The sequence below is a fragment of the Drosophila grimshawi genome, unplaced genomic scaffold (assembly GCF_018153295.1).
Source record: "Drosophila grimshawi isolate 15287-2541.00 unplaced genomic scaffold, ASM1815329v1 contig_1377, whole genome shotgun sequence".
Taxonomy (NCBI): domain Eukaryota; kingdom Metazoa; phylum Arthropoda; class Insecta; order Diptera; family Drosophilidae; genus Drosophila; species Drosophila grimshawi.
Window position 1 is genome coordinate 7,960,296 of NW_025062900.1, and position 27,519 is coordinate 7,987,814.

The 27,519-nt window shown below is 38.0% G+C and overlaps 3 protein-coding genes across 3 annotated transcripts; 1 reads left to right on the top strand and 2 right to left on the bottom strand.

Moving 5' to 3' along the window:
• Positions 1-10,450: 10,450 nt before the first annotated feature.
• Positions 10,451-11,222, top strand: LOC116805284. Its single transcript, XM_032736346.2, has 2 exons — positions 10,451-10,882; positions 10,944-11,222. Exons 1-2 carry the CDS (start codon positions 10,493-10,495, stop codon positions 11,076-11,078), a joined length of 525 nt encoding a protein of 174 aa, XP_032592237.1. The 5' UTR covers positions 10,451-10,492; the 3' UTR covers positions 11,079-11,222.
• Positions 11,223-12,956: 1,734 nt separating this feature from the next.
• On the bottom strand, positions 12,957-24,627 carry LOC6562879 (COP1-interactive protein 1). Its single transcript, XM_001988771.3, is given in 17 exon segments — positions 12,957-13,276; positions 13,365-13,604; positions 13,808-14,035; positions 14,102-14,605; positions 14,679-15,143; positions 15,242-15,412; positions 15,482-15,584; positions 15,715-17,431; positions 18,856-19,240; positions 19,309-19,521; positions 19,586-20,021; positions 20,023-20,562; positions 20,613-20,803; positions 20,949-21,157; positions 22,666-22,736; positions 22,809-23,023; positions 24,434-24,627. Coding segments are annotated over 16 exon segments (5,718 nt in total). The 5' UTR covers positions 22,991-23,023; positions 24,434-24,627; the 3' UTR covers positions 12,957-13,213.
• A 989-nt stretch (positions 24,628-25,616) lies between these two features.
• LOC6562878 (FGFR1 oncogene partner 2 homolog) lies at positions 25,617-27,361 on the bottom strand. Its single transcript, XM_001988770.3, has 2 exons — positions 27,203-27,361; positions 25,617-27,146 (listed from the first exon to the last, which is right to left on the bottom strand). The coding sequence occupies exon 2, from the start codon at positions 27,023-27,025 to the stop codon at positions 26,021-26,023; it is 1,005 nt and encodes a 334-aa protein (XP_001988806.1). The 5' UTR covers positions 27,026-27,146; positions 27,203-27,361; the 3' UTR covers positions 25,617-26,020.
• Positions 27,362-27,519: the final 158 nt, after the last annotated feature.

A 27,519-nucleotide genomic window follows, 5' to 3' on the forward strand; every position in this document is an offset into this window, starting at 1 on the left:
TATCGAATGGATATAGCTGTAATGAATTTTGCTATTATCGATTCACAAGTCCCACTTTATTGTTTGTTTATTTGTTGTTTTTTTTTATTAGTAAATCTCTTTAATCAAAATAAATGTTGACAAATGTTGATTTAAAATGTGTCACACGCGGCGTATGATTATTATTGGAATGTGTATGAGTTAATCCGTATATTGCATACTTACAGGGCAGTGATATTTATTTATTTCTATTATTGGTTATATCTATTTATATATATACACATACTTTAATTTTGTTTTAATTTGTTTGAAACCCTTTCGATTATGTGATTTAAATTCAATTTACTGCACTTTTAGATTATTATTTGTGTGAACACATATTCAATATTTAGTTCGTTAATTTATATTATTTATTAATATTTATACAACGTTTTTTAGTCTGTGTGCTTGGTTACTATAAATCGTTGTCGTTAAAAGACAACGAAACGCTCTCAAGCAACCGCCAAGCGAACCGCACACTTTGAATATCCACATAGAACTAAATTGTAAGCATCTGCTGTTGCTGCTTATGTAGTTCGAGTTGCCAAACATTGACATTACAGACAAGTTGCATACTACCATAATGGGAAATCATCTGAAGGAAATTTAGAACGGCCAACGAATCGCAACAAGTTGCTCAACAACATGCGCTTATGCGCTTGCAACATGCCGTTGATCGAACTCGAGCTCGAGCAACCAGTTCGAACAACTTGTGCCAGCAGCTGCTCCTTCAAACCTGTATGCATCAAATAGGTATAAAATCTGAGAGTTGCAACACGACTTTTGGCTCTTATAAGTGTTGGTTGGCAGGGGTGGGGGGAACGACTAGATGTATTGTGTGCATATCAAAAGACCACGTAACTGATATATTTGTTTACGTTGCTGCCTTGAAAAATGTCTGCGACTGTTTTATCTCTCTTCTTCTTCTCATTCTCTTTCGTGTTTTTTTTTTTTGTTTTTTTGGCTAACTGTCTTTGTTTAGTTTATCCTGTTTACTGTTTACAAAAATGCTTATTAGTTTTGCAAATCGTAAATCTTGAAGCTATTTATGTTCCACATATAATTTAATATTTTTGTAAATCGTTTTATCATATTTCTGGTTTCTTTATTGCCAACTTTTCTCAAGGTGCAAAACATTTAACTTACAGACTTAACACACACACACACACACACACACAAAATTACACCGCTATTGGTCATAAATTTTCCGAGATCCTGCGAGAATATTTGCTTGGCCAAAACTTTGACCAGGCAAAATGCCAAAAGTTTTAAGTAGTAGCTTAAATTAAATATATATATTTTTATCGATTTTGTCCTGAACTTGCTGAAATTCAATTCAATTTTAAGTGAAGTTCGTTAAAATTATAAGGTTTCATATATTTATACGTCTCTTGAATTTAATTCTTTCACGCAATATTGCACAAATGGAAAATAATTGAATTTGGTTTTAAATAAATTAGTTTTATATGTAAATAATTCAGCAAAAAAAAGGAAGTTGAATTTATTTAATTTCCATTTCATTCACTTAAAGCGACTACTTGTTAATTAATAAGGACTCTCCTCAAAGTGCAGACAAATATATATACAAAATTTGTTTTTTTTTTTTTTGGGTACTTGCAACTTTTTGCTTTATGCTTAGCTTAACTCTGAAGTGGCGTCACTTGATGGAGTTGCATGCACATTCATACTTATACTTAATCCCTTGGGAATGTATGTGTCACACGGCTGGGCTGCTGGCGCTAAGATAGCGCCGATGCTCGGAACCAATGCAAATAAAGTAGACACATATGTATCTATGTATGTATGTATATGTGCAACGTGGCCTGAGGATGTCTGTCTAATCCAAATTCAATTGCTTAATCCGGCATGACTGGCAGACGGAGCGACGTTGAAAGACACTTGATGGACTGCTGGAAAGACGGTAAAGTTGGCCAACAACTTAACGCATCAGAACACTTGCCGGAGTTGGCTATTAAGTTACGCAGCTAGTGGCCAGGCACACACACACACACACACAGACATACATGTATACATGTTTAGTTTAGTATAAACACATACGAACCACTCACATATGTCAACATATCATGTTATAATTCAGTTAAGGGGCGCTAAGTAAGTTGTACTTGACGTCGTTTTAGCCGTGCGATAAGCGCAAGCCAAGGCAGCTGAGCCAGTGGCCGGCCAAACTGCTTTGAGCCAGTCACGATTTCGATACTTTTATTTTGGCAACAGCGCCTCACTTATAACCTGTGCTAAATACGGATTTCCTAATTGATTACATCTTATTTTATGTATTTCTGTGTCTATTTATTTACTTATTAAATATGAACTTAAAATAGTCCACAATTTGTTTAAAAAAAGATTTTAAAACTACAATTTTAAATAAAATTTCAAGCTAAACAAACTTAAATATAACTTAATATTTAATTACTCGAGTTCGACATACAATTTTTAGATGTTACATTTTAAATGTCTTACAAAATTAATAAATAAATAACTCAGAACAAACTGTGTTCGCCTTATATTTATTTATTTTATTTATTTTTTTAAGATTCGCACAGATTTTTTTAATATTTGGCATTTTAATGCTCTTTTAAAGTGATCAAATAATTGCTCATTTAATTAGCGCGAATAACACGGCACACAGCACAGTCCCCGTTATCAATGCCGTGCTCTTTGTTTAATGAATCCGCCGTACGATTTTCCGGTCAGTGTGTTGCTGGATTTTGGAACATATTTTCAATTAGCACAGCGACTGTTCATCATCCACAGCTGGCAGCTAGTAATGCGTTGACAAATGACAGATATGGACAATTAAAACTCAACACGCTCAAAATAAGCAGCAAACAGCCAACAGGCAAATGTTTGCTTTATATGCACATTTGTTGCATGCAACACTCTCAGTGATATTCGCTTTCTTACAGCACACAGAAGTGTCACTTGGCATTGCCCCAAGCACCACAGCAAGCAGCTTTCTATATATTTAATAAGAACACAAATTGCTTATTTAAATCCATCCCTATTGGGACAATACATTAACACTTTTTATATATCGTTATATGTGAAGTGTAGAATTTAAATGAATGAATTTGAATTTGATTTTATACGGGAATTTTTATTGAATTGTCAACCTGTGGAAATTTAAAATTTAAATTTAGAACTATTTTTTATTCATCTCAAATAAATAAAAACCAAATAAAATAAAAATATTTCAAATAATAAGTTTATTATTAATTCAATAATTATAAATAATTGCTTTGATTTACCCAAAATGATTTACTTAGCATTTCATCCATTTTCTTGCCACCATTTTGCTTACATTTTATTTTCTAACTTAAGAGCAAGATAATGTCAAACTCAAGGCAAGGTGTATATGTTGCCCAACTCGCAAACTCTTGAAGAACAGAGTTCTTGTTGTAGATGCACTTCTCTTTAAGAAATCAGCTGCATTACGATTCACTAACTTGTTTGCTCCGTCGAAGTGTGAAATGGAAAATGAGAGCGTTATACGCAACGAAATCCTTTAAAATATTTACCACTCAAAAACTCGAAGGATGCTCAAAATGAAAGCATCAAGTGTGCTCAAATATATTAAGCAACAAGCGTTGAGCAGAAAGCAGTTAGCATCAAAATTGCTAAAGACATTGAGTATACGCCATGTGTAGACAAAAGTTATTTCAGCAATGCGCATAAATCTTACTGCAACCCATTTTTCCATTTACTAATTCCTGCCGTTGCAGCAAATTCTATTTTTGGTATGGAAAGTGGAAGAGAGATGAAATGGTTAATGTCATTCTTCATTTGCCCTCAGAATACTGTGTGTAAATCAAGTTTTATGATTCGCACAGCGAAGCAAAGAATGTATGGACATAATTGGCCAAGCAACTGGAGAATACTAATCAAAAGGGGTCTGACCTGGATATAAGTTAGGGTAGAAGATGAAAATGCATAAACATGTTAAGACTGAGTGCTATACAAACTTGGCTGCTGCAACAGCAGACGCTCCTAGAGAGTAACACACTCGTATTTCAATTGTGCCAGTTCGGGCAACAGTATTATAAATTAATAACAATTATTTATACAGTTGCTAACTACAGCCGCTCATAATAAATGCAGTAAAACTTTCAACATGCTACACAACTAGCAACAATATGTTGCATTGGGGGTCCATAGTCAACAATTCTCACCAGTTGTGCCTCTCTTGCAAATGTGTGTTAAAACTTGGGTATGCAAAATGTCCAGGCGGAGCTTCGAGATTGCTTCAGTTTATATATATATATGTATATATATAAGAACATGTTCCTTCTTTCCTTTCTTTTCTTTTTTTTTTTGTGTATTCCACGTAAATCTGGCAGCAGCTGACAAGTACTAAATTTTCTCCTTTTAAGCCTCTCCACAGAATGGCATTGCTCAAAAGTTGCACAGCCAGTCAGAGCCGACCAGACGCAATCCAATCCATTGAAATATTAATGCTAATGGCTAAAGGGAAACATTTGCTGATTGTGTTCGAGTTTTGGGCTCCAGCATTTTGCCAGCTATGACGAGTTTTCCAATAAATTAATGATTCTCTGCTGAAGCTGTTTTGTAGTTGGTTGCTGCAGCTGTAAGCAATTTCCGGAAATCATTCCAGTCATCGGCAGCCAAGGAAGTGGAACAACTTACAAAAAAAAAAAAAGAAGTGCATGGCAAAGTTAAGAGAGTTCCGGCAACGAATCGATCGATCAATCATGGTAAACACATTAAATTGCAATAATTTAAAAATTTGCACCACAAACTGATGGAACTGCACTAAAAGAGAACTATTGCAAGAAAACGCCCAAAAAAAAAAGAAGTGTTTTGTTGCCACTCAAGACAGAAAGGCTGACCAACCACACTGTCACGTTCCGTGGATTACGTGCCATGAATTAAAATGTTTCAAAGTTGTGGCTTGCTAAATAGAGTCACAGAATCAAGCAACATTGTGGCAGGCTAAAGCGATCTTAATGGGGGAGTTCTGCAAAACAAAAGAGAACGCAAAGTCGTAAAGCGGTCATCCCCTGACCCCCTCACAGAAGTCACCTGTTAAAGCACTTAAAGCATAATGTTGCATACTTTTATGCGCGAGCGCATCAAGTAATTGAATTTTGATGAATTTCCTTCTTCTTTTTTTTAAATTACATAGTTGTTGAGCATTCAAAAACTGCGTTCAGCTGCCTTTTATAGCGTTGCCCGTGGATTTGCCATCAAGCAACTGCCACACAAAAGTCGCACGCAGCTGTGGCATGTGGCAGACATGAAACTGCAAAGTTTTGTTGTTGCACTGGCGACAACCTTTTGCCAGCTGATGTTGCACCTTTCCGCGTAGATCAAGTCACGTGGCATTTGTCAGCCCCGCTGAGTCCAGGCTATATCAGAAGGTGTAAAATTGTAATTTGCTGGCCAAGTTGAAGAATCTTGGCTTGTTTTAATGAGCTATTTGCGCCAAATTAAATTGCAGCCAAAAGTTTTTATAATTAGCCTCAGGATTAAAAAATCATCACTGAACAAAAGATAAAGAGAAACTACATAAGATAATTACCTAATTTTCATTTACGCACATCAACCTGCGTCCAAGTTTAATAAAAAAATATGTTTTAAATTAGTTATTGCTGAAACCTTTGTGGAACAATATTCAAATATAAGCAAAAGTTGATAAGTTAAGCTAGCTGAAGACTCTCAAGTTAATTCGCTTTCAAAGTTTACTAAAAATGAAGAAAAAACTCATAAAAATAATTATTGACTAGCAGCAATTTAGTCTGACTGCGAAGAGCGGTCTGTCGTAGTTTGTTTGAGTGCTTTAAGTTTGTTTTGCACAAGTTATTTCGGTAATTAGCTTAGTAAATTATACAAAGCCATAGAAATTCAAAAAACTACTACTTGAAAATGAATTTACTATCTGCTTGAACTTATTTTACTTTGAATAAAATTTAAATGTAAATATGTCTAAGTACAGTTACAACTATTCATAAATATTTTGCATTAAAAGTAAATTGTTTGAAAATCTTTGTAAATTTAAACAACCTCACTTTAAGTTTACCATTTGCTTTATTGAGTGTTAAATTATTCAATCAATTGCCGCTTCGTTAGTTGATTCTTTTAAAGACTTTCCGAAACAAATTAATGCCAATTGCAATTTTAAAAGAGTGTTCGTTTTGTGTAATTCGTGCAGGAGCCAACCAAATCCAATAAATTTGTATGTAAGAGACAGAAACGAGATAAAAATGCATTTAAAATTTAATTAATTCAATTGCAGTGCAAGGATACGACGTGGCGAATCCTGGCTGCAGTTCACAGTATAATTTGGTCTTATTTTATCAAAGTGTTTTTCCCGTGTTAATTTGCTTTCGTGCTCTGTTCTTGTCTTGACATGTATTTAATTTTGTTACAAATTTAATGAGTCCTGCGAACATTTCTATTTTTCTATATACATTTTCACATTACTAAAATTAATGTATGCAGCTATTTCGATTACCAATTATCTAAAGCAATTTTAGAAGCGCTTTGCATTTTCTATCTATTTACCAAAACTGCTAATATTCAAAAGCTTCCTATTATTTTTTATTGATTGCATTATTAAACCAATTATTTTCTCTCAAATACCCTTTCGTAATTAGTACATTAAAAAGACATTTTTGTACGCAGTAATAAATTCACTAAAATTTCCTGTGCTGTAAATTATATTGACACTATTACGAAAAATTAAATTATAATTATGTATGTTTGGCTGGGAGATATTTACATTCATCATGTGATGCAGATTCAACAGTGAAAGTCAATTAAAAAAACGTTGCTTTATGCAATTTATAATACATGCAAAATACAATTACCAAATTACCGCAAAAGGTCATCAAATGAATTGCCAATAAATTCGAGCAGTTGGCTCACCAACCAATCAGAAAGATGGAAACACATTAAAGCACTCATGCAATCACATAAGTCTATATATAGCATAATTGAGCAAAATTCTTGAATAGTTATTGTGGGAAAATATGTTCTGCTGAAAGCTTCGTTCGGGCAAACAGCTAATTAAAAGCTGTGCAAAAATAATTAGGCTACTTTTAGGTCATGCTTTGTTCAGGGACAATGATTGGTGCACTTTAGTTGCTTCATGAAATTGTTTTTATCATTGAACACGTCCACATAAATTACTTAAGCGTATTAATTATAATATGAATGGATATCAGTACAGAATGTCTATAAGTTTAAAGGTCAATTAAAATGCCAACAGCTTATTGTTTACTCTGCCAATTTAATAGTCAACCTATCTATTAAAAAATTTGTTTGCTGCTGTCTGAAAATCATAAAATGCACATGGTGTCATCGCTAACTAAAAAAAATATAATACAATACAAACATATATAGTAATTTTAAAATAAATATATAAAAAAAAATGCTGGTTATTTTTTATCATGGTCAAATAATTTTAATTGGTCGCAATAAATATTAACTTCTCATCGTCTTTTTTGGCGACTGAAATGATATTATAAGATTTAAATGTTTTAAATTCGAATATTATGTACAAATTATACTTAAGAATGTTACTCTATTAGTTAATTGCTATATATTAAGTACAAACAATTCAGCCTTATTCTTATGCCTCAATTAGGAACTCCGGAAATCTTTCTGCCAATTTTCATTTGAAATGAAGTGAAGCGCTAGAAGGGCAGACACTAATTTGTGATTTTAAGCATTCAGTGATTCAGAGTAAATCGAAAAAGTTTTCATATCTAATTAAAATCATATAAAAGCATTTCCTAAGTAACAAATCGTTGCCATAGTTCAACCTTGCCAAGGTGGTCAACAACCCAGTTTAACTGCTTGTACTAATAACAACACTCCCTGTTTTGGGCTTAGCCATGTTTTGTGCTAGTTTTTGTTTACACGCAAAACAATTGATTTGGAATCCTGGGTGAGAATTGAAATTGGAAGATTGAAAGAACCTTTGTCTATTCAACAATGTTAGCCACAGCCAAGTTACTGAGCAACTGGCTTAGAGTCTTTTACACAATTGGTGAGTATTTCAATTGAAGCACTTTCACTTCAGCATACAGCTGGCGCCATTTAGCAAATTTCATTGCGATTGATTCGGTAAGCTCTGGATTTAGCCCTGCCCAAAACTAATATCACATTCTATGAGGCTTATATGTAAATAAATAATGTGATTGTGTGCAATGCGTGAAAATAATGGAAATATTCTTCAACGCTATATCTGCCCATATTAATCTGTCTGATGAGCAAACTGTGCAACCGCATAAAAAGCCAACTCTAAAAAGAATTGCATTCACAAAAGCGACATGGAGAAAAAAAAATGAAAGAATTCAATTTAACAGCAAAACGCCCATTTAGCAACTTGACACAGGCTGATAAATGGTCAAATAGACTAACAAACCAGCAGACTGAGATGGCAGAAGTTATTCACAGTTTTTTATGCATACTGCAGCAGATATTTGCTCAGTCCATGCCGCATTGAAGTCAACGTAGTGCAACAATATGACCAGACGAAAGCAATAACAATGACAGTTATGAGTTTCTCGAAATGGAATATCGAACCAGAACCAGATCCAGCCAGCAATTGAAATTAATTTGATGCTTAATATGGTCTCTTAAAAAGAGAACATCCAACTCGATATGCACTTGTCTCTGCTAACGACTTTGGCCTCACTGATTCTTGAGCTTCATTTATTTTCATGACCCACTGTCATTTCCTGACTCGAAATGACAAGAATATTGACTGCTGTCTGAACTGAGGGTGAGCCATCAATTTCGATCATAATATGGGCGAATATTGGCCAATAACCACATCCACAAAATTCTCTTGGCTAACACATCGTCTTTTAATGTGTGATTATTGAAGCCTGGCGTATATTAAAAGGTCCTCCTCTGAACATAATCCTCTGGCATATTCATGTATTTAGTTAGTAAATCAAAAGCCAATATGAGCTTATGGATTAAATTTAACAATTTACACATTTTATATAAAACCATATTAATTAACATAAATTCTATTTAGCAATTATAGGAACAAAAACGTAATCAACTTGAATAGCAAGCAAATATCCAATTTGTTGACTTTTAGCTTGTTTTCCACAAACAATAGATAATTTTCAAATAAGCATTTGAAATTTACTTTATTTAGGCCACTTTAATTTATACATGATATAAAAGAATGAGTTACAACCTGAACGTAAACAGGTTTCCCAAACTATGCCAGATTAATTTTTGCCGAAGGGTTGCACACAATTGTAAAATGCCCACTTCAACTTCGAACCCAAATAACTAACCTGAGTTTGAGCTGGCCTGTCATTTGTAATGGCCTAATTTGGCATGTAACCAAAGTCATTAGGCATTGACTTTGACTCTGACTGTGGCTTTGTTATTGCCACTGACATAGCCTTTGGCATTGGCATTAAATGGATCAATTCGTGTGGGAGCAATCGGATCAGTTCAGAGGGCATTGCTTTTGGCTTTGAAGCTCGCGGCCCAAAATCCAAAAGCCACAATTCGAACCCGAATGACCCAAGCAGCCGCACACATGTTTGCATTTAATACACTTTTATTGCAGCTTTGGGGTAAACGACCCTCAGTTATTATGCTGATTGTGTTGACACTCTCCCAAACACACACACACACACACACACTGAATCCGTTGTTTGTTGTGCCTTGTTGTGGTGCTGGCTATTAAATATTTAAAGAGCTCTGAGGTCGACTCCACCTTGACAATACCTTAACGCAGCATACCACAAACTCAGCCAAATATATAAGCAAAAAAAAAAAAATGTATTTCATATGTAAACAAATCAATTTGGGGTCAATCCAAGATGCACGTGCTTTGAATAGCGATCTAAAAGCTACATTTGAATACATTTGTAAATGTCCAGCATGTGAAAAGTTTGCTTTTATTGTTTTATTCAATATTGATTACCTTGTGGCCGAAATAAAAGTTTTGCCAAAGTTTTAATTCTTTTGGGCAGCTGTTGAATTTTTCCACTGCAGCTCAAATTTAACTTGCAAACATTTCAGTTTAATCACTGCTGTATCTGTGTGTGTGCTGTTGTCTGCAGCAAACTTTGTCTTCAACTATTGAAAATAACATTTCATTTGGCCAATTTGAGGTGTCTTGAAAATAACGAAATTTGACACATTTTTCCGTGCGAACCTTTTACAGCCCTCTGGCAAAAAACTTTGGCGCTTTCTAATTGTTCATAGACAAAAGTGAGCTTGATTAAAAGTATAACTAGACTAAATGGCACATCCACCTTTAATTCAGTGATTATTAATATCTTGACTTTGGCTTCTTCATTTTAAGTCTATATTTTACTGTTCTGCTTAATAAAATTCCTGAAATCTAGTAATCCTGTCAAGAGATCATACTGAGAAATTCGTACACCAGATTTGAAAGTAATCTTTCAATATTATATTGAAACATTTTGGTAACATTCAGTCATGAACTTCAACGATGAACTTTGATAGAAAACTGCAAGGAAGCGATGATGTCAAAGGCTCCAAAAAGTCACGTCAAGATCTTCACATAGCAGCTCAACGCAATTACTTGGCCAGACAGAAGGGTGGGGAAATTCAACGAAGAATTAGAAACCTTGATCGACAGTTTCATCAGGACATTTTACGCTTAGAAAATTCGATGAGCATTATGGAGGTACCGGAAAAGTCTTTGGCTGCGAAATGGATATCCAAATTAAGAGCACATCAGCCCAATCTCAGTGAAGCTAATGCCCGAAACTATATTCTGACATACTTACTGCAATCTAATCCGTGCAAAATATTCGGAAAGAAGCCGTTCAACAATCCTCCATCGCAGAATGACTTATCGCAAATTAAAAAGGAAATCGTAAGCTTAACTTACTCTTATAAACTTAATATACATAGTACTAGAGTTCTTTTTACTATAGTCTGTTTCAACCGATAAGAAGGTGGTCCAGGACTTGTTTTCCAATTCATGCGATAATGGTGCCTTTCTACGTAAATTACCTGTACCACGGGATGGAGCTTTTTTTATAGTCCATCTTCACCCAAATTTGATATGATTCTTATTAAAATTCAAAGCATCAAAGAATAAATTTTATCTATGCAAATTCTGCAAGAAATCTGTGACCTGCTGTTGAGATAAACAACGGCAAACATTTACATGAGAATTATTTAGTCATCAAATACATTTCCGCAAAATCGTTTTTCGATTCGTTAATATTAACAAGTAATCTGGTGCAAAATGTGTAACAAATATTCTCAGCTCTGCATTGCTTCATATTTGCCTATGTATTAGCAGCCGTTTCCGGTCACGTTTAGATGCTTCCAAACTTTGAAATGAACACTCGTTTGCACATACTCAGACAATTGTTGTGCACTCGAATCAAATATTCTATTAAAGTGGCATTGTCCTTCAGTTGAATTTAAATATACGATTCCTGTTACAGATATTTGCACATTGTCTGCTGCCAATTTGGCTTTCTGTAATAACAATTTGTTTATTTCCATTCTAGAAAATTTGATTTTTAAATAGTCTACTTCAAATTTACTCTGTGTCGCATTTAATCTGTTTTCTATCACATATATTTGACTATTTGACATAGTAAAAAGTTTAGTTTCCAATTGTAACATTTAATTGAATATCAACTTTCGGCATAACAATTCCAGTAATAGATACGCACTCAGTACAGGTTTGCCAAGAGTAATGGCCAACTAGCTTTCCGTTTCAATTTCGCCAAAACATATCCGTTCCTGAAATATTGCTTTCATTTTTCCTTCTGTCTGTATAAGCCGCAGAGAGAAATCCTTCGCTGCTTCTGTGGCAACTGCTGTTGTTATTGTGGTTATGAGTTGCACCCACTCTGAAACAGGAGAGCTGCGTTGCAATCTGACGCAGTCCATATAAATTCGGCATTTGTTTGTTCAAGACTTTAAATCATAATTTTTCTTAGAAACTGAAAAGCATTTTAAAACAAAATAGACGGATTTTGATTTAAAATAAAATATTCAACTATAATTAGCGACTTAAAAATATGTTAACAACTATTAGGAGATAAATAAAAATAATATATTTATATAAAAATATATTTATATATATATATATAATATAATAATAATATTTATGTATAATTTTCTGAGCTGAGCCCAACCATATACAAATCATATACATATGAAATTTAAAAGTCTCAGCGGCTTACATAAAATTCAATTGATAAATTAAACTGCGCTGGCTAAAGGTTTGGATTCCAAACTGAATGTCAGCAGCTAACAATGAGATTTGAACAAGTATTGAACAGCGAACATGACTCACTGACAGTTTTCTAATTGCCGAATTTTGCACTCAGGGATTTCTGGTTTTTTTTTTATTTATTTTTTTTTTTTTGTCGTTTTCCACACTCTCTTGGCGAAGCACTGAGACCTACTCTGTTGGCTGGATTCACTTTGGCTATTTGCTGCAACTGCCTCAACCTTTCCTAATACAGTTGCGCCACACGTTTCACTTTTGTTGATTTTACGGCTGGCTTAACAATACTCAAAGCTAAAGCTTTAAATTTAAATTTAAGAAAAAGCGTTGTCTGCATTTCAATTTGGGAACTTTGCTTGTTCGCTTTTTCATTAATATTCGATAATTCCTTCGGTTGACTTACACAGAGAATAGTGGCTTATAAAATACTGAACATATCTTGGATTTAACATTCGAAATTTGGAAAAATTTTATATTGATCATTTGAGAAATGTTTCAAATTGTTGTGCTTGTGCTCTCGAGTTCGCTTATTTATTACGCTGCTAATGTTGATGAGCCTCTCGCAGGGTATAGCTGCTTGGTAATGGGATTATGTGCATTTGCAACAGGACTTTTGTATCAAAATGTGAGTTCCAATTTCGAGATGATAATCAAAATTTTAAACATTGTGCTGAGTTAAACAAGTTGAATAAAAAGATGTACATTTTTATTTAAAATTCGAAATAAAAAAATTAATAAATTAAAGAACATTTGCAGGTCAAATAAATAATTATGCAAGATGATGAAGATGAAGTTCAAGTTCCTAGGCAGTTGGTATATGAAAAAATGCGCAGACGAGCGATGTACGAGATGTACCATTGTGCACCTTGTGGGAACAACTGATCCTTGAATGCAACTCAAATTACTGAGTGTAAGTGTACTAACTATGATGAATCCTTAATGACTCGATGACTACTTGGCTTGGCGCCGTCTTGTGGTTGGTGTGGTGGGTGTGCCAGTCGGCGGTTTTGGTATCTGCAAGAACATAACAGATTTAAAATATACATATATATATATATATACTAAACTCGTATCCCATTTAATTTCACTTTCATCGGCTTACCGAACGTATGGGCTTGGGTGTGAGTGAATTGGCTGGCGGTGGCTCACGTGGCTGTGGCCCATCCGCATGCCCAACGACCGTAACGGCAACGGGTCTTTGCTCCGAGCTGGCTCGCTCCGTGCTCTCGCTGCGTGAAGTGGAGCCAGCTCGCTTAAACATCCCGGACAAGCGTCCACGTAGATCCTTTTTGCTTGATCGCATGTCGCTCGCTACGCTTATGTCTGAATCAGATCCTTGAATCTAAAATACAATGTGCATAGGCAAATAACTAGATATGAAAATGCATCCGAGTCTTTATATGAATTTGACCAAATTTCTTTCACAACTTTAATAAAATATGAAATTCTCTCCAATCCAATCATAACTTAAGTTAAAGTAAAGTTGATCTTGCGTCTAGTATATCAAGATACATAATAACATTATTATTCTTTATGTATACTCACCGATATTTCACTCTCGGAATTGCGACTGCTTTTAGTCAGACTGCGTAGCTTGCCCATAATACCCTTCTTCTTTTTGCGCGGTCCACGGGGCAAGTCACTTTGGGTGGAGCCACCTGACAGGCGGGAGTCGAGGCGCGAGTCCAAGCTGGAGTCGCGCACCATTCCGCCCAGCTCCGAGTCAATGGATTGTATGGACGACACGCTGCCATCATCTTGACGCCATATATTCTGCAATAAATACACCTTGGAATTAATCCGAGTTTCTTCTAAAAAGGAAAATGGTCAATGGCGTACCTGATCGCGTTGTATGGAGTGATCCAGGGAGAGACTCTTGCGTATCAGGCTGCCATTGTTGGAAGAATTGCGGGACAAACGTCCACCACGTTGGGAGCCTGCCGCACTGGCCACAGAACTCTGGCTGCCATGCGGATCATTCTCCTGCGAGGCGGCACGTCGCAGATTGCTGCGACGAATACGATTACGCTCCTGTTCGTCCTCGTTGACACGCTGGAACTTGCGCAGCTCCTCGGACGCTTCGGCCAAACGTGCCAAGACATTGGTGATCTGTGTGTTGGTCAACACTGGCGATGGACTTCGACTGCGTCGCACATTCGCCTGCTCCGGTCGCAGTTGATTCTCCCCATAGGACGGACTGCGTCCAGAGGAGCTGCCCACGATTTTTAAATCGGGAGCAATCTTGACCAGCTCGTCAACAGTCTGCAGAAGTGCACCCACTTTACGCTCACCACCATCCTGTTCCATGCGTCGCTTGATGAGTTCCTTTTCATAACGTTCTCGCTGCAAAAATTCAGAGAGTATAACAATAACATAAAGGACAAAGTTACAATAGCAGGTTGTAAGTTGAACACACCTCTCGCCGCAGCTTCTCGTTGGAGGTGCGCAGCTTGGCATGCACATCTCGCAGCTCCAGTAGATCGCACTGCAGCTCGGCAATCTTTTTCCGTCCCTCCTCCATTTCCTCTTCCGTCGAACGTTTGGTTTGATCCAGCTTTCGCTTGGACTCGAGTCGCTCTTTGTCCCGTTCGCGTTCCACCTCGAATAGGGTCTGTCGCAGGTCGCGAGCCAAGGTGGATGTCTCCTGCAGCAGACGTTGCTGATCCTCGCGCTCCTTTTGCCAGGACAGCTCCAGTTTGGTCTTCATGCCGGGTAGCTTTGTGCTGCCAGATCCAATGACACGTTCCTCCTCGAATTCGTTTAATTTTGACTGCATCTCGGATATTTTTATCTCATTCGCGCTGCGCTCGGACACAAGTTCCGTTTTGACTTTGCTAGACTCCAGACGGGATTCGACTAGCTGATCCTCAAGATGACCAATCTAAGAAGTGAAAATATAACACATTTTTAATATTAAATTTAATCCGGATTCGCATTGACAGCCGTTTTTTTTTAAATTTATAATTATTAGCTGCTTACCTGCTGCTCGAGATATGCAATCTTGCTCTTATCATCATCATCGCTGCTGTGGATGGAGCTGCGACTTTGACGACCCGTATTGTTAGCCTTGAGATCACCGATCTTCTTCTGCGCCACCTCGAGCATCTGCTTGAAGGCATCTCTATCTTTCTTGAAGCGTTCACATTGACGCTGCAATTTCATATTTAGATATATCGATGCATTGAGCTATTCATATAACATTTCGCTGTTCTCAATTACCTGCATGGATGTCAGTTCTCCACTGAGATTCTTCACCTGCTGCTCATAGCGTAGGCGCGTGGAGGCTACTTCGGATTTTAGCTGCAGTTCCGAGGCTTGCAATCTTTAATGAGATATCAAGTTTTGGCAAAATGAGTTGAAAGTTAATCCTATCATATATTTTCTTTCAGTTCGACAACCCACACCCAGAATGCTTCAAATTAATGCTAACCTAACTAAGCTTTACTACTCACTGTGTCTTCAAGTCCTTGATTTCAGCCTCGCGTCTGGCGCCATGACCGTTAAGGGATGATTGAGCCTGTTCGATGCGATTGAAATCGCTCAGTTTGCTATTCAGATCATCGTTGTCCTTACGCAACTGGAACACCAGATCGATATTCATTTCATTCTCCCGTCGCAGTCGCTCATATTCGTGCTCCTTCTCCGCCAGCTTGTTCTTCAACATGCTGCGCTCGTGTTCGCTGCTGCCGCCCGTCTTTAGGGTCTTCACCTCCAGGTCCTTGATCTTCTTCTGCGCCTCGTTCAACTTGCGGGCCATATCGGTGCGCTCAATGCGTATAGTGTCCATATCGGCAAGTTTATACTTGCTGGCATTCAGTTCGGACTGCAGGCTTTGCTTCTCCGTTGTTAGCTGGGCACGCATTAGGATCGTCTCTTCGGAGAGCTTCTCCCAATGGGTGTTCAATTCCTCGTAACGCTTCTGTTCCTCGCTGAGCGTTGTTTGTGCATCGTCCAGCTGTTTTTTCAGCTCCTGCACCTGTTTGCTGTCGGATTTGCTGGATTTGGCTTTCAGTTCCTTGATGTCCTTCTCGAGCGATGTTTTTGTTTTCTCTGCTGACTTTTTGGCACTTAGGAGTTCACTGTCCAATTGACTGATCTTCGATTCGAGTTTTTCACGCTCTTTATTTTGCTTCTCAAAGTCTTTCTCCAAGCTGGTGAATTTTTCCTTGTCCCGTTTGGATTGCGTCTCCAGTGTTGATTTGCTCGATTCGCTCTGCTTTAGCTGGCTATCTTGTTTCTTCAGCTTGTCTTCCAGTTCCTTGAGTTTTGTATTGAGCTTCTTGGCCTCCTCATCGCTAATCCTAAGCTTCTGTTCCAGCTCCTTCGTCTTGATGCTGCTGCCATTGAGCAGCTTCAAGCGCTGCACATCTCCCTCGGCCAGCGTCAGCTTTTGCTTACACTTCTGCAGCTCCTCTTCCAGGGAGTCCTTTGACGACTGCAGCGCCTTCAGTTGACTGACACCACTGCTGCCCAGCTGCACACGCATTTCGCTGATCTCGTCTTCTAGCTCCTCGACCCACTTCTTTAGATGACTCTTTGGCGTCAGATCGTTGACCCGTTTCGGTGTCCGAGCTGGCAACTTGCCCTCCGCCTCCACTTGCATTCGTTTCACCCGAGTCGTTAGTTCATCGCGTTCCTTCTGTGCCTGTGCCAGTGCCTCCTTCAGCTTGGGCAACTCTGAGTCACCATTCTTTTCGGTGGAGCTCGCCCTACGTAGCGTTTGCAGCTGCAGGCGCTTATTCTCCTTGGCCAGTTTGTCGTTATCGGTCTCCAGCGTTGCCAGCTTGGCGATCTGTGACCGCATTGTGTCCATACTTTGTTCCTTATCTTGCAGGCTCTTGCGCATCTGGGTCAGCTCATCGTTGAGCGTCTTTAGTTTCTTCTCAGCGACGCTGGAGGAGCTGCCGAAACTTAGCAGTGAACTCTTGCTGCCATTGCTGTTATCCTGGCGCAGTTTCGTTTGCAATTCACGCACATATTTCTTGGACTCGGCATTTTCCTTCTCTAGCTCCTCAACTTTTAGGCGCAGTATTGAGGCTTCCTGCTCATTCAGTTCGAGTAGAATGCGCAGCTCGGCGGGATCATCCTCGTCGGAAATGCCCTCATCGCGATCCGCATGCACCTCGGGCGCCAATCGATGTGGATGCGGAGCAGGACTCAGTTTGCGAGCTGATGAAAATTCAAATAATTAGCAACATATCTATTTATATTGAAGATTGGTGTTACTTAATAGCATGCCAGGCTTTCAAGCATTTTTATTAGTTACAATGTTAGTGGCAATTGTTGTTTGATCTGTCACAAAACATGAGCAGCCGCAAAAAATGGCAATTTATGTTTAAATTCCATTCATTAGTAAGCGCATGAGAAATAACGTTAGTTTGAAAGAAAATATTTTAGATTGTTACAGTGGTCGCTCGCAAAATAAGACTTTTCAGTTCCAGATTTCTACAACTCAATTTTTCAAAGAAAACAAAGTGAAAACTAACTTTTTCATAGAGTTTGTTCTAAATCATATAGTCAAAGTGCTTAAGCACATTTAATTATTTTCTTGACAAGTCCTATTTCTGAAAGTTCCACTTTTCCGTGCGATCAATGTAATACCAAATACAAGATTCAATTTAATTGGGATTTGACGAGTACTCAATTAAAGCAAACTATTTCTGCAAGCTCTTTAAACTTTAATCTTTATCCCATTTAAATCGCGTCATGCTTTAATTATCTGATATTAGTAAATGGTAAAAAAAAAATGTATAAGTAATTATTATATGTCTTTCAAATCGTATTGTTTTTTGTCATGGGTTTTACATTGAGAACGATTTTGATCGTACTTCTTGAGCGCGTTGCCATTTTTTTCAACTGCATCATCAAAGACTCATTTTCATCCTCGAATCGAGTCACCTTTTTCCTCAAATGTTCAGCCTGAAATGTAAAACATACATTTGCGATATGTTAAATATGCGGTTTGTCAATTCAATTAAATCCATTTCTACAAATTCGTATTCGAGGATAAAAACTGGGCCCTGTTAAGTGCTAACAATAAGCTGCTGGACGATAATGCTATCATCTACAGGGTTAGCATTGAATAAGAAACAAGAAACCAAGAAAAAAAAAACACATTTTTACAATTAGACACGAACAGAGTGAATTAATAAGTTGAACTACTACTACATGTAGATATAGACCCAAACCAGCAAAGACCTTAACAGAAGCAAGACTACACAATCCTATTCAAATGAAAGTGTTTTTCAGATAATCCTAGAAATAAATTTAAAATTCATTCAAACTATGTTTTCTTGAGTCTTTTTTCTGTATTATATTTAAATTTGCCCACATGTTTTTCAAATACACCTCAGTCCCTACTCAGCCGCCAACTACAATTATAATACCATAAACCTTATCACATATTTTAACAAGTTTTTAGAGAGGACTCTTACAAGGAAGCGACTTTTGTTATAATCATGTTAAAAACCTATAAATTCCTATTTAAATTCATTTTGAAAACAATAATAAATGAACTGCATTTTGTTATATTCTAAAACACTTCTGTGGTCATTGCTGGTGAGATCTTAAGGAGTTAGAGTTGAGCTGGGTACCTGCACTAGCTCCTGCCAAAAGCACATGAGACATGGCGCTCGGAAAAAGCAAAGAAGTTGAATTCACAACCCTGGTTGCAGCTGTGGGTGCAAAGAGTGACACAAACGGTGAAGTTTCACGTTCAACGGAAAGATTTCTGGCGCTCAGCTCGAAGTTGGTCTGTGTGGCATTGTCGCAAGACTCGACCACGCTAGTTTGTGTTTGCCCAGTCAGGGTGTCTGGCTTGGACGTTGTATTGCTGGCGGCATCAGTTTGAACTATTTGCGGCGTCTGTGTGGCACGGGGAAACGCTAAAGGAATCGCCAGCAGATCACCAGTTTGGGTGCCACGATTCAGTTGGGTGCCACGATTTCTAGATGCCCTCAATGCCTTAAGCTGACGACACTTCGCGTAAAGGTTGGCAAGTGATTAAAGTCATATTAATTGTATTTGTTTTCTGTGTATAAACTTACTTCCTCTTCGGCAAATTTGAGTTGATCCTTCAGATCTGTCTCTCGCTCAATGGAGTCCTGCAGCTCGCGCTGTAAGTGCTGCGGATCTTCTTGTGAGCCGCCACGCGTCAAAGACTCTCTCGTGATTTTTGCATCGGCTGACGTCGATTTGCCCAGTACACCCAACATGGGTGCCTTCTTTTTGCCCGGATTACGCAGCTCCTCAGCCTCAGTCTGTTATGTTTAAATTATTGCATTAGATAAATCAATTTTAAATTGTCTTATTAAGTGGACGCACCTGCAGCTTGCGTGTTAGCTCGCTGGAGAAGCGCAGCTCCTCCTCCAGCTTTTTGACCTTGGCACACAGCTCCGCATTGTAGGAGCTTTGCATTTCCAGTTCGAGCGTTTCGATTTTGCGTTCGCTCTTCTTCAGCTTGAAGCTGAGAATGCGACAGTTTTTGGTTGACTTCTCGAGATCCTTTTGCAGATTCGTTTTGGCCTTGACTTCGTCGTCGCGAAACGTGTCCTGTACCTCATCCATTTCCGCCTGCAAATTGAGTATTTCCTTTTTGGCCGTTTGATTCTCCTCCATCAGCTCCTCGCAGATTTGCTCGGCGGCCTGCAGCTTGCGCTTCAGCTCGGACGTGCTGTCTTTGTGCTCCATCTCCTTCATGCGCAAATTCAGTTTGCGTTTGTCTTCCGTCACCCGATCCAGCTGGTCCTTCATCTCATTCTTTCTGCTGCAGATTCAGCGCCTCCGAGGCAGCCGTGCGATTCGAGGCGGTGTCCATCGATGCCAATCTTCGCAGCAGTATATCGCTCTTCTCACGCTCGGCCCGCTCAGCCCGCGTCTTCATTGCCTCAAGATCCGTGCGCAGCGCTGCCATTTGTTCCTTTAATGCACTTGCACCCACTGTTGTTGCTATTGGTGTTGATGCAGTTGCAGCTGCCGCTGGTACGGTTTGTCTTTTGATATCCTTGCCATTGCTGTTTTCCATTTCCTTGCGACGCGAACTGCTCAAACTGTTGCTGGATGATGATGATGATGATGATGAGACTTTGACTTCTGTCGGAATTGTGGCAACTGATTTAGGTTTTGTAGTCGCTGCTGCGGTTGTTGCGGTTGTTGTGGCATTTTGATTGGCTGTAGTTGTCACAGCCGCTACCTTCTTGGGTGGCAGGGAGGCGCGTTTAAGTTCCGCCTGCTGGTTGATCGATGTGCCAGATTTGCTCCTCTCCGGTCGATCCGGTGGCGACAATGTGGCCTCGCTTTCCCTGCAAAACACTTGGCTTTAATACTAACTTTAATCTTTGCTGGCACTTACTCATCCTTGCGTGGCGTGGAGCGTTCCCGACTGTTCTCCCTTGAATTGAGGCTACGATGCTTCTTTAGCAGATTCATTTTGCGCACACGCTCGGCAAGACTGTCTGTCGATAGGATGACTAGCTCATCTGGAATACTTGAAGTTTTACTGGGGGAGGATGTGACTCGGTCCTGCGTAAGTGTGTGGTCCACCTGCAAAATGAGTATAACACTTCAATATTGAGTCTGTAGGTGTGATTTGTTTGGTAAGAGTTAAAGCCTTTCTGGTATTGGTTTGACTCCATGAAAAATATTGCATTAACCAACAAACCCGTTCAGTTCTGACAAATGAGCTTACCTCATTGATGTCCAAGGCGGTTGTGTGGCGTCGTGGCGGCACAGGTAGCTTCAGGGTGACCGCCACATTGTGATCGTCGTTTGGACGTGAGGATGTCGCCGTCGTTGCTGAGGCTGAGGCTGAGGACGCAGCGGATGAGCGTCCCGGTCCATGCGATGCCTCATCAACGTCCGGTGTTGAGGCCCAGGACTGCGGACGCTTCTTTAGCTCTACATTGAAGTGTACAACTGGGTTCAGTAAATGCGTCAAGGGCAGCAAATGCAAATGTTAGCAGCGCATTGACCATCAACATCAACATCAACAACAACAACATTGTGTTGGGTCACAATCACGATCACAGTCACGTTTAGAGTCACAGTTTTGATACGTTTATTCGGCGATAGGCGTGTCCATAAGCCCGTGTCAAATGAATGAGCGTTGACCAACCAAATGTGCCGTTAGATGTTTGTTACGAAAACAGTGCGGTAAAAACGGATAACGTCAGCGCAACAGCAACAGCAACAGCATAGAACACACACGATGTTGTTGTGGGGTAGTACAGAACAGTGTTAACGGGCGTTATGCAGATTAGTGTTGAACAGTGAGAAGAGCACGATAGAGACAGATAGATAGATAAAGAGACACAGAGAGAGAGCGAGAGAGACAGAGCGATAGTGATACCAGCACAAGGTACAGTAAAGTTGGTGCAAAATACCGTTTAAAATCGTGAGGGATACATATAAAAAAACGAGAAAGAACAAGAGTTATGTATGTATGTATATCTTCGGCATGCCGAAGGTGTATTCCCCTTGCAGATATATTGATTAAAGTAATCAGCGAAAAGTATAACGATTGCAGCTGGGCAAAATAATGCATTTTAAATATTAACTTATACATAAATTTGATTGATTATTCCTGAATTGTAACAAGATGTAATCTTGTAAGTAATCAATTTTTTTCAATCCGAATTATTTCAATTCCACTTTTGGACCATTTGCCGACATGCAGCAGACAATTACTTTAGATGTTTATGTCAATTTCAATATTTTCTGCATGGTTATAAATTGTTGTATTTTTTCTGAGTTGCTGAGGCATCCTATTGGAATGCTAACAGTATATGATTTTTTACTAAGATGAAACGAGTGAATCACAAAAAACACAAATTATCACTTTAAAAAAAGCCACATGTCTAAGAATCAATCTTTGAAAATTAGAATAATATGACAACAAAAATGTATTTAATAAATTCCTCAACTATGTATATATATGAATAAGGTTTGAGTTCATACAACGAAATGCATTATAGAATCACAAATTCATTAAAATTGTGCTCCTAAAATCCTAAAATCTGTACCACAATTTACATTCAATTCGTTTTTAACATTGATCAATTAACTAAATAACATGAAACATTAAAATTTTTTAGTTCGAATTACGATAATTTTTAAAACAAAAAGCAATGGAAAGTTATCCAATTGAGATTAAACATAAAACACTATTAAATCTCAACAATTTTTCGCAAAACTACACTCTAGTCATAAATAAGAGCATTCCAAGTGTGTAATATCTATTAATAAGTTTTATGCACCATATTTACTAAAAATACTTTCAAGCTATTATTATTAATAGTTATTACTAAATAAAAAAGCTTTCCAAAATCTAACTATAGCGTTTTCAACTTCTACTCAACAAGAGTTATACGAAATAAGTAAGTTTATATATAACCTGTGGATCATACCTATGTCATTACTGTTGTTTGTGTTTAAACTTGATAAATTCGTCGTGGATGTCCATGTACGTGATGTGGGCCTGTGGAGCATTTAAATTTATCAAAAACTGCAGTGTATATATATACATATGTATATCGAAGTATTTACTCACCGGGCACTTTGGGCATCTGAAAGATTTGGCGAGGAGGCGGCCACATCGTCGCCCCCTCTTCGTGCGCCATGTTCTTTGTAATCACGAAAACAACGCTTGCATCTTGTGGGATAACGCGTCTGGGGATGAAACCCAAGTGGGCAGAGCTGGTCGCCTTTCAGCGATGGGTACAGATGATGCATCTGTCTTTATATAAATTGTCAGCTTTGCCTTTTCTGTAAATTATCGAAACAAATTTCCTTCAACTATATTTTGAAATGCCGGAAACTATAATATCTAAATATATATTGATTATCAAATTACCTAAAATCTTTGTTTTGTATGTGTAAAAGTTAAATCAATGTAGTATATTGATTATCACATTACTTAACATTTTAGTTTGGTATGTATAAAGGTCAAATAAATTTGTCTTTTTATATGATTTCCAATTATTTTCACCAGTTGGCAACAGCCAACTTTTTTCTTTATCAAAGCTATGCACCTTCTGTTTTGCAGTGGACACTTTCATATGCAGGGCACCAACTAAATTCGTACGTTTTCATTTTAAACAACTAAGTGGAATTTTGGCAATGAGCCAAGTAAGCTAAAGAATGTTGTACATAAAATGTAGAACATTCGCATCCTCGCATGTATTGGTTATTCCGTAATTCTGTAAACTCATCAAACATGCCTGGTTCACAATCGATCTTAAACGATTTACTTATTTTCTATTTGACACGGATCAATAAGCCTTGAAGAATTTTTATATTCTAATTAATTGTTAGCTACAATTTATACGTTGATAGCAGAATCTCAAAGTAAATTTAAAAATAAATTTATTATAAACAAAGATACATTTATAGATTGGAAAAGTAAATAGTGGACACATATTTGCACAATAGAAATATGTTTATTGAAATTGATCAATCAAAAAGTTTATTCATGAGACGAAATTTTAAATTTTTACAAGCAAAAATTTAAACAAATTCACATAAGCACAAAATCAGATAGATTTCTTAATTCACTTCAAAAGTTCACAATTATGAAAAATAAATTTCGAAATACATAATTGAAAAATTAATTGAAATTTATGAGCTACGAAATATGGTTGGAAACACCTTCCGTCTAAGCACACCTGATAAAATAGAGATGGACTTGCTTCACTGTTTATATAGATTAGCAAGAGTTTATTTGTAAATATAAACAATAACAAATGTTTACACTTATTTCATATATTTTTAGAAAGAGAGCGAGTGAGAGAGACGTAAGCGAGAGTAATGAAGAGAAACCTGGCGCTCTTCACAGATGGAAATCGCGCAGGCAACAAACGTAAAGTTTGCGCATGTTTTCCGGCAATTAAAAGAATCAAGAAAAACGCTGGCGTAGAAAAATTGAGTTATAAAATAAACTCACTCAAAGGAGAGAAGCACCACTTGACAGATAAAACTTGTTGAGTTCTCTTCGATAGACTACTGTGAGAGTGCGCCCTGGGATAAATCTCTTTTATAAGGGGCGCAACATTGCAAATCCCTAGCACGTTAAAAATAATTATAAACGTTTTTAACCTAAGTATGCATACATATAGTGTATATATATATATAAATTGGATGTCGCGATCGGTTGCAAATTTAGAACATTTTACTTACAGCAAAAAGATTCTGCATTTAAATGAATTTGAAGCTGGGCAAGTGGGAATGGGGCCACGGCACAGCTGCTGCATCTGCTCCGGACCTGTGAGATGCCCACAAACTGTGCGAAACTTTTCATTTACCAAACGGTTAATTGCGTAACCGTGTCTCTATGCGCCCTGATCGGTTAGCAGTTTCAGCTTCTTGATTCCCTTTAATTTGCACATATGGTATTCGAAAAATTTATATTTATTTATTTATTCACTTGCTAAATAGATACTTTGTGTGGTTAAATTTTGTTTTTAATTATTTGGATTTTTATTTATTTATTTTTTTTTTTTTGTTGTAAAGATCTTTTGAATTTCACGTTTGAGTGTTTGATTCCATTTTGGAATATTCACTTTATTCAAAATTTACGGCTGAAAAATTAGCTGTGTTTTAAAAATAGAACACATTTTTCGTAAATGGCAGCGCACTTTCAATATATCCCATTTAAAGATTTCAAATGCAATCTTTCTAACTTATCTTTTAGTAGTTGCCAAAAAAGATTATAAAATATTTGTTTACTTTTTAATTACAAATATGATAAATTCACAGCGAACAACTTTTCCAAAGATGAATTTTCACATATGCACTTATACATATATGCAGACATATATGTATGGGATTTTCTTTTTCGTTTTTCATATAACATCGATCGCTTGAGCACTCGAAATATACTTATACAGATCGCTGCATCTCTTTCGCACCAATTGCACAGACGAACCGTTTTCCGGGCTGTCGCGAATCTACGTATTTAACGTTGTGATCTTTTTGAAAATCGACGAGAAACTAATTTTAAATAAATTCAAAAAGCTCAAGCTAGCCGCAGAGAATACAAAATATTCAACCATAGACATTTCCTCTCTGAAGAGACTCTCTCTCTCTCTCTGTCTTTCATTTGGAATTCAACAGACTTCAAAAGAGATCAGTTTTGGATCAGAATGGTACTCTGTTGCATATTATAAACATTTTTCCATTGCCTAGTAACAATAGTATAAATATTTAAAACATTTTCTGATTAATAAATGTATTTGCGAGAGACATTCCTAAATCATTTAATTTGTTATTTTCAGTAACTACAATTCCACATTCGCATTCAAGCTTAACAATCATCATGTCCAGGAACATAGACATAGAATATCTTAGATGAATATAATGGTTTCAAGAGTTTCTATTATGGTATTTATTAAGAAATCATAAGTCGACAGAGTACAACATGGATTACAAAGTGTGAGTGTGTTTTAGATTTTGATGAGCGCTCGTTCAGTTGCTCTATGTAAAGACATTATATTTGAATGTAGTATGTATAAATTACTTAGAGATTATTAGTCGCTATGAACTAATGCAGAGTAATCATATAATGTATGAGTGTATATATGAATGTTAGTGGGTGGATTTATGTGTGTAGAAAAGTGTATGTATGTTGTTAATAAGATGAATGCATTGCGCCGGAAATCAAAGAGGTGCTCTTAAGCAAATACAAATTAACAATGATTGACTGGTGATGACGACAATGACAATGACAATGACATTGCAATCTAAACACTGCTGTATCAGCACCGATCATGTTGCATTGCCACCCACACCGACTGCACCCACAATGGGCAGCGTGTGCTCCTCATCCAAGTCGTTTGGCGTCGTCACCGCCGCCGACCCCGCAGATGTCACGGCCGTCACGGTCGCTTTACCACTCTCCGGCGTGCTATGTGCAGCAGGACCATTGTTATTTTCATTGGCGATTGAGTTTTCCACAGCATCCACAGTAGCAGCGACGACTGCGGCAGCATCTCCAACTGTGTTGGTCAGCTGAGCAACGCTGGGCGCACTGTTGGCTGAAATATTGCTGGGCAGCTCGGGGCTGCTGTACATCTGTATGACTGAATTGTTGTTCATGTTCTCCACTGAAGCACCCGATATGGACAAATCATCCGCCGAGTCATCCGCCTGGTTGTCCGTCTGCACCGCCTTTTCCTCGAGCATATGATCACCCTCGCGTATCGGCCGTTGCGCCGATCCAAACTGCTTGGAGATCTGCAGCAGTTCGCGCAGCGTTTCGTTCTCCATGCGCAGCTGTGATATTGTCTGCAGTTCCCGCTGCACATTTTCATCGTCTGCAGTGGCCGCCCGATGCATAACCGCTGCCATTTCGTTGATTTTGTCGCGTTGATCGCGTATCACCTGCCACAGGCGTTCGTTGTACAGCTCCTTAAAGTTGAATTTGCTGTCCAGCACCTTGGTTACTGTGTGTTCGCGGTACTTTTGCATCATCAGTTCCATTGCGCGTTCGTAGTCCTCAATACAAATTTTGAGCTCGCGATTCTCTTTCAGTATCTCGGAGCTGTTAACATTCTGTTGCTGTATGCGATTCACCATGTCCACATTTGTTTTGTTATTCGAGATGCGATTCAGTGACTCAATATCGTCCTGGTATTGCCGCAAACTCTCCACCAGCCGATTATTGGTCTCTGCCTCCTCCAGCAGTGCGGTGCCCAGTGCATCCAAATCCTTGACGCGACTGGCCATCCGCTGTGCGTCCATTATCATCTGTCCCACTGATAGGTTCGACATGTTGCCGTTCCACCTGGCCTCTCTCTGTCTCCGTCTCCGTCTCTCGTTATCTCTCACAGTACAGATACTTCCGCCTAATATTCCAATTCCAATTCCTTTTGTTTGCAGCAGGCTGGGCTATCTGTAACAATGGACAAGTTTAGCTTGGCTACCACTTCTTAGCGTGCATAAATTTACGTGTATGGGTTGTGAATTATTTATTATAATTGGGCCTTGCACCTTTTGCCAATCATTTAAATTTTACAAACAAACAAAAACCACCAAATTATGTTACTATTAGAAATTTTGGTGCGACCCAATTATTATAGGTGGTTTGACAGATGACAGCTGACAAGGTTGCCAACGTTTTCTCAAACAGACTTGTATTTTATGCTATCGGTCGACCACCCAAAAATGGTTATCGATTTTTTCAATTTCAAATATACACGCAAACTGAATTGTGGTTATTTGATTTGATTCTTTATTATTTTGATTTTAAATGGGAAAATGTTGAA